The following is a 7,131-nucleotide window of genomic DNA, read 5'->3' as shown; positions in this document are numbered from 1 at the left end:
AATGGCAAAATACAGCAGGAGCAGTGCCACTAAAATATAAGTAGAACTGAGCTGGGCAGTTGCAGAAACACATCTTAAAACACCAAGATACAGCTGAAAAGCTCAAATGTGCTGAGACTGTGGCCAATTTTTAGATAGTGGCTCACACAATAGATAGGCTATTTATTATGTGCTGACGTTTTCTCAACAGTTTTTAAAGGTTAAACAGATTTTGAACCAATTCATGTTGCTCTCTCAATTTTTTGAGAACAAAAATTAAAAGAACACAATTATAACTACTGTCCAAAAAGTTTGCTCAGGGTTTAGCATCAGACCACATGTATTGCACTACAGGTTTTCAGACGGCGACATGCGACTGTTCCTGGAACCTTCAGTCACGCTGCTGTAGTTCACAAAATTGATTTTATTTAAATAACCAAGAATTGATACATATTTTATTGAGCACTTCAGAAGACAATGAGAGATTCACTGCAGCAAGTCATATTTTTAAATACAAAAGGGGAATTAGTAAAAAGTTAGGTTCGTATCCAACATGAAACATGAACATGTTGCTTTCAGGAGCTTCGAGTTTTAAAGACTGAGAACTCTACTTACATCAAACAGTTCAAACACATCCACATCACAAAATCTTAGTATTGCACTATAGCTCCTTGTTCAAAACACACAACGCACAATGTGCATCTGCAATACCCACATACAAAGGACCATCAGCAACACACCAGCACAGCCAGACAGAAACAATCTAGAAAAGGTCAGAGGGGTTGTACATTTGCTGGAAGAAGTATGGCAGTAAAATTGAGTAGTTTGGGCCACCAGTATCCAACACCAGTCCTGTTTCTTGCTGGTAATGCAACAGACATTAGGACTGCAGCTGTGCTACTGTCCTATGCAGAGGTAGCATAATACTATGGCTTTAAAGACTTTCTTTTAAATAAGGCTTGTCTTAGCCAAAAGCCATATAATAACTAACTGAAGAGTTCTTGTAATACTAGCCCAAAGTATAGTATGGCAATACTTTGGGATCCGCTTGTTTAACAACAGCTGCCAAATTCAAGTAGGTGCACTATCTCTCTGAAATCTGCTGCAGCACATAAACAGTTCTGTGCAAAGATGGTAACACCGATATTACTTCTTTTTCCCCCTCATCCTCAGCCATATAGAGAATGCTAACAGTCGAGAACACAACAGTGGGTGACACAGATCAACCGGAAAATGGAAGTCCTACCTAGCTATAAAAGAGGTCCTACTTTGTCTAAAAAGACAACTTGGAAGAGGTGACAGGCAAAACATTTCAGTTGCATGGGCAATACGGAAAAACAAGTCAGCATATAACGTTTGTGAAAGATACACACTGCCATTGTGGTGCTTAAACCCCCACCCACCTCACCTTGTATCTAAAATTCAAGACAAAGGTAATTTTAATGTTCATTGAAGGTAGAGGTCCTGGCCAGGGGGGACAACATTAAAGATGAATGCTACTCTCCCAAAACAGTCCAATAACAAACCAGGACAGTTTTCCAATTTACAAATGCTCCCCCTTCTTTTGCCTGTTCCAATCCACTTCAGCATCTTATCTTTAATTAAAATTAAGTCACAAGGTGTGTGGGGAGAACAGCCTTTCATCGTATTTACATCTACCTCACTTCGGCTATCATCGGGTGCTTGGCTCTGCTGAGGCACTCAGGTACTCCTGTAATACAAATAAGACTGTCTTCTCAAGCGGGGTTTGGAAAACAGCACAACTAATGTTCCGTTTGATACTACAAACATGTTGAAATAAATTCCACACATACAAACATTACAAAGCAACTTCCACAAACCATTACAAAAATGGAACCAACTTCACTGATCTTCAGTCCAAACTCCAAGGTGGATTTGTTAGTCACTAAGACCAAAACAACTGAGAAACAGAAATTAAACTAACATTTAGCTTACATATAATTACATTTTGTAAGAAAAAGTGTTAAGACATTATTAATTTATGAATACATAGAAAATTCAAAATCCCTAACATTTACAGTACCCCCTTATACTAAGCCTGTTTGTAGTTTCTTTTCTATCAGTGCCAAGTAATTAATCCCAGACATCAATGTTGAGATGGCTAACCAAGACATCTCAGGCTGAACAGAGCAACCTCTGTTTTTCCTGTGAAGACACAGCCAGTATCAGTGGCCAGCCACCGCCTGGTACAGATTAACCAGACTCAGTAAAGAACCCCCCCCACACACACACACTTTTCCATGGCAGAGAGCCCCAAGATGCCTCACTTAAACCCCAGAACGGAGATGGCTGCTCCCAGCAGAGCAACACTTCAGAATGCAACGTGGCCATCTCTTTTTGTTACCTACAGGGTTATGTTTCCCATCCCCATACAGTATAGCGCTAGCTCTTTCCTCCTGCCAGCTTCAATTGCATTCAATGCATGTCACTTGTTACTCATAACAGAAATTTTTTGTTCTTGTTGTTCCTTGTGTGGTTTTTTTTTTTTAAATAAATAGTGAAAGCCTACAACATGCTTTTTCAGGTACATGATTGCTGATCATTATACAACAAGTAGTTTGTAAACCAGTTTGGCCTCTGAGGAATTGTCAGACTATTGAGGCGGTTGCATTCAAAGAGCAGCACCTTGTGTTGAGCGCAGTGAAGGAGGAGGAGAAGCTCTCCTGCAGTACAAAGCTCCTGCCTGCTGCAGTGGGGAAGCATCAGCATGACGAATCTATAAGTCTTTGGCGAAGTTTTTTATCTTCTCTTGGACTCACGTTGCCACTTGCATCATGGTCTGTCAAAACTAAAGAGAAAGTAAACCTTTAGAAGTGAAAGGGCCATCAAACCACTCAACATACTCTCATTTACAAAGGAACTGCCACCAAGACAGTGCTGCAAGGCCGGCTGTCCTGCGCCGTGCTGGAGCTGCTGAGCAGCCTCCAGCTCTCCCCACCCAGTCTGGATGTGGCACCCAGCGGCAGGATGCCCTGCAGCCTCTCCTGCCCTTACGGTCCAGAGTCAGCATCTACCACTGGTGTGTTAACATGGTTACTAATTAAAACATGCTGATGCCACTAGTGACAGAAGAAAAGACGATGAGCCACGGGCGAAGCTTTGCTGACGGGCGGTGAAGGCTGCAGCTGCACCCAGGCAGAAGGAGAGGGCTGCACCAGCCGGAGCTGGTCATGAAATGGCAGTTTCTTTCTGCAATGCATTTTAACAGAGCTTCAAGCATGAGTTTGTTCTGCTCTAGAGGAAAACAAGTCTTTGAAGTGTTTTTGTGAGATGAAAACAGTCTCAAAAGTTCTGCTTTCAGATAAAAATGAGTCAGATTTTGTATTAGCTTTTTCAGCTCCTTGAGCAGAGACCTCCACCTGGGGCGCTTAAATTCTCCTACCAAAACCCACCCACCTGTCATTTCAAAAAGGGACACATTTAAGAAGAAAACTATTTTCTGTCAGAATTACTCCAAATCGCTGTACTAGAGCTGGCTGCCAGAAGTGCTTCTTCCAGTTTGAAAATAATTCTGCTTGTTTGTTTTGAATTCCCCTGTTGTATAAATGGACTTCTCCTCCAAACCTCAGCCTACCAGCACTGCTTGACCAAAGTACAGAGGAACAGTTACCCTCTGGGTGCTGCTGCTTCTTTTTTATTAAGCACAGGGCATAGCTTTCTGCAGAGAAAGTAGATTTAATTTTTTCCTGCCTTGGAAACAGTTCTTTAACTTGCCCTCGGCATTGTGCTCGCCTACTCAGGTCAGCTGCTAAACGTTTTAAAGCATCTTCACTTCCATGAGTGAAGGACTTCTTGGGAAGAGGCAGCCCACAGAGTCTGAACTACTTCATTCAGGGGATGTGGGCACTGGTGTCCTGCTGCTTCTGTGGGGACAGCTACAACAGCGGCCATGCTCACATCCAATGGGAAGAAAGCTCTTCCATCCCTTTATGCCTCTCCCTGGATATTTGGCTTCTCTTCTCTAATTCTGCACTTGAGGAGGGAACTGGAATCACATTTAAGATATGCCACATTTTTTAGCACAGAATCTAAGACTACATCTCATATAAGAGCAATTGCTCAGAGCCGATCATGTCTGGGAACTGGTGGGAATATTCAGAGAACAGCTGCACCAATCCAGATCAACTCAGACCATTTTGGCAAAAATCACTTTACAGTCAACCTTCCTTTCTGTCTGCGTAAGAAGGAACAGGAGCATGTGCACTGGCCCCAGTCCTACTTCCCTTCTTTTGTCATTTTCTGTTCCTCTGCCAGTGGCATTTCTGAGGATCAGACTTATTTTTACATTCATCTAAGATTTCTGCCAAAGCCTGAATGAAAAGCAGAAGCAGCAGTTACTACTCTTTTGAGCTAATCTCTGAAAAACAAATGTCCTGAAACCACCAGCTTTCTCACTGGAGCTTCTTCAAGTGCAACCTACTGTAGACCAATCTAGTGCTCTTCTACTGTGCAGGTGGTCTTAAGGAGCTCAAGTTCAGACAGCTGAAGCCTCTTACTGCTAGAGCAGAGATGTCAGCAAGGACCACCAACTTAACAGACACTTCAGCATCTAGCCTGTGCCACTGACTTGCAACACCACAAACTTCTGGCACATACGTGAAGTTACAGCAGTTATTCTGCAGACAACATAGCAAGGTCTAAGCACGTCCATTTTCTTGTAGAATATATTAAAATGTTTATGGTAGGAATACACATCTAGATGAAACCTGCTTTGTTTTGCATGAATGAATTTTTGGTTTAATGGATTCCTTATCTCTCTATACCAGCAGGTTTAGATGCGATGTTTTTGTGGTGTTTCTTTCTTTGATTTTTCTTTTTAAAGAATGAGCAGGTCACCTTACCTTGTAGCTCTGTTGCATTTTTTTCCAGCTCTTCTGTAGTTGTTTCTTCAGGCTTCTCCAACACAGCCGTCCCTGGCTTCCCATCTACGGTATCTGTCTTAATAGTACCAAGGTTTACCAAAAGTTGCATGACATCGAACTTCTCAGAAACTGCAATGTTCTCCAGCACTTTGAGGCATTTAAATGATTTAAGTTCACTCACGTTTTCCTCAAGAAAGAGGAGGTAAAGACTTAAGTCATCAAAACACTTTGACTTCAGTTTCAGAACATCGAAAGTTGGCAGGATTTCATACACTTTGAGAATACCTGAATTCCACCTCCATGGAACAAACATTGCATACACTACCAGCGGCATCACTAGAAGATAGACTAGCAGGTTAATATAGCTGAGTACCTTGAAGACACCAACAGCAATAAGCTTGCACTGAACCACTTCTGGAACAGTTGTGTCATTCTTTAAGATCCCAGTTTTGATAGTGCAGAGAAACTCATCACTCAAAGAGGAGAGGCTAATGTAGTAGCCCAGGTAGAGGCATGCAAGGAAAATAATTACTAGCGTGAGTAAACGGCAGGTAATGTATTTAATTATTAAGCATTTGGAGTTCTTCTTCGTCTTCAGGTACTGCTCCACAATTGGGTATTTAAAGTGGCTTTCAGATATTTCCCACAAACTGGAAGAGAGGAAAAAAACCAAATCACATAGATCAAATGCTGCAGCATTCACCTACCTCAAATTTCAAAGAAACCTAGTACTCTAAAATAGACACAAGATTGGATTCCCTCTTATTGGGGTAAATCAAGGGTAGTTTTATTAAAGTCAATAGAAAAACAACAGAATAGCAGATAAATTAAGAATATTGACACTCTAATACAGAAAAGTCACTTAAGAGACAAAAGAGCTCAAACACTGGGAAATGAAAAAAAAGTATTGCCCTTGCAGCAAAAAAATATTTTTGTTCTTTTCCAATACAAAACAGGTATAATAAGCAAATCCATGAGGAAAAGCAGACTTCCCAAGCGCTTGTTTGATAACAACAAAACACTGGGAGGCTTTTTACTTGTCAAGACCTAACTCCACATTTTAAAGAACAGACCTAAGTCCCCATTGCATTGCTTGTACCCCAACACACAAAGAGGAACAGGTACCCTGGCCTAGGATGAAGCAGAAACTGGATCTGGTTAGAACAGTGCACCAATTTGATCAGAGAGGGGGGTTTTGCTTTTGTTGGTTTTGGTGTTTGGTTTTTGATGATTGTTTTTTTTTTTCTTTACACAGAAGCTTTGCAGACCTACATCTGAAAGGACAGGAGATGACAAGTAACAGACTGCTCACAGCGTGCAAGCGACTGTCAAGAACATTGAGAACCGAGGACTGCAGCCACCCCCGTTTTCTTATACTGTGGTGGGTAAAACTAATTAACACCTACTACAACTAAAGAAATCAGGACATCATCTCAGGTAATTAGTAATCTGAAGAGCTCATCAAATGTTTTCTTCGAAAAAAGAAAGTTATAAGTTCCAGCTCTAAGTGCCCACAGTAATGATTTCAGATATCTTCTTTGTTTTAGCCAAATTTAAAAGTGCGTCAGGTCACCATTCAAACTTTTGCAATAAATTTCTAAGAGAGTGCAGGTGTCACGTCTGTTAAGAGCTTAAGGAAAAGAGCAAAGGAAGCCAAGCCCCAACATCTTACCTCTGTGTCAAGTTCTCATTAACAGCTGGAACCAAGTCAGTAGGGTCCCTGGGGTCTCCGCTGCGGATGCTATTAGCAGCTTTGATTGCCCTGTTATAGGCTTTGTCAAGTTCTTCCATAATAAATTTCAGGTCTGAAGAAAGGTGAGGTGCTGCGGTGAAGCGCCAGAACAAACATGGTAGATACAGCAGGATAGCGACGAGCAGAAGGATATATGGAAAGAACTGAAGGGAGAAAAAAATTGAGATTAGGCTCCACCTGTATATAAAATAAGTCAGCCAGTCACCATCATTCCCTATAAGTCTATTAAATTCCCTATAAGCCTATTATATTCCCTATAATTTTATTTAAATGCTTTTAGTAAAACCCACTTTTGTGGTTATTGGGGATATGCTGGGAAGCAAAATTTCTTTTCAGACAGCTCCAGTAACCTTGCTGCTGCTTAGAGCTTTGCCAAAAAAAAAAAAAAAAAAAAAGGCAGAATAAAGTTGCCAAAAAAAAACAAAAAAAAAAAGGCAGAATAAAGTTACCATGATCCTGATAACATTGTCATTGCATATTCAGAACTGCCCTGCTGGAGCTGAAATTGAGAGAGGC

General features: G+C 41.2%; 1 protein-coding gene across 1 annotated transcript in view; it reads right to left on the bottom strand.

Moving 5' to 3' along the window:
- Positions 1–389: 389 nt before the first annotated feature.
- PANX1 (pannexin 1) overlaps positions 390–7,131 on the bottom strand; it is a 28,039-nt gene continuing 21,297 nt past the window's right edge. Inside the window, exons 3-5 of the mRNA XM_050892574.1 lie at positions 6,535–6,758; positions 4,842–5,512; positions 390–2,788 (exon numbers count right to left, since the gene is read on the bottom strand). Of these exons, the coding sequence (XP_050748531.1) occupies positions 2,703–2,788; positions 4,842–5,512; positions 6,535–6,758 (981 nt within the window). The 3' untranslated portion in view covers positions 390–2,702. The remainder of the gene's footprint in view (positions 2,789–4,841; positions 5,513–6,534; positions 6,759–7,131) is intronic.

Source organism: Gymnogyps californianus, chromosome 1 (assembly GCF_018139145.2).
Source record: "Gymnogyps californianus isolate 813 chromosome 1, ASM1813914v2, whole genome shotgun sequence".
Taxonomy (NCBI): Eukaryota; Metazoa; Chordata; class Aves; order Accipitriformes; family Cathartidae; genus Gymnogyps; species Gymnogyps californianus.
Note: the sequence above shows the minus strand (reverse complement) of the source record. Positions and strands in the feature narration are given on the sequence as shown.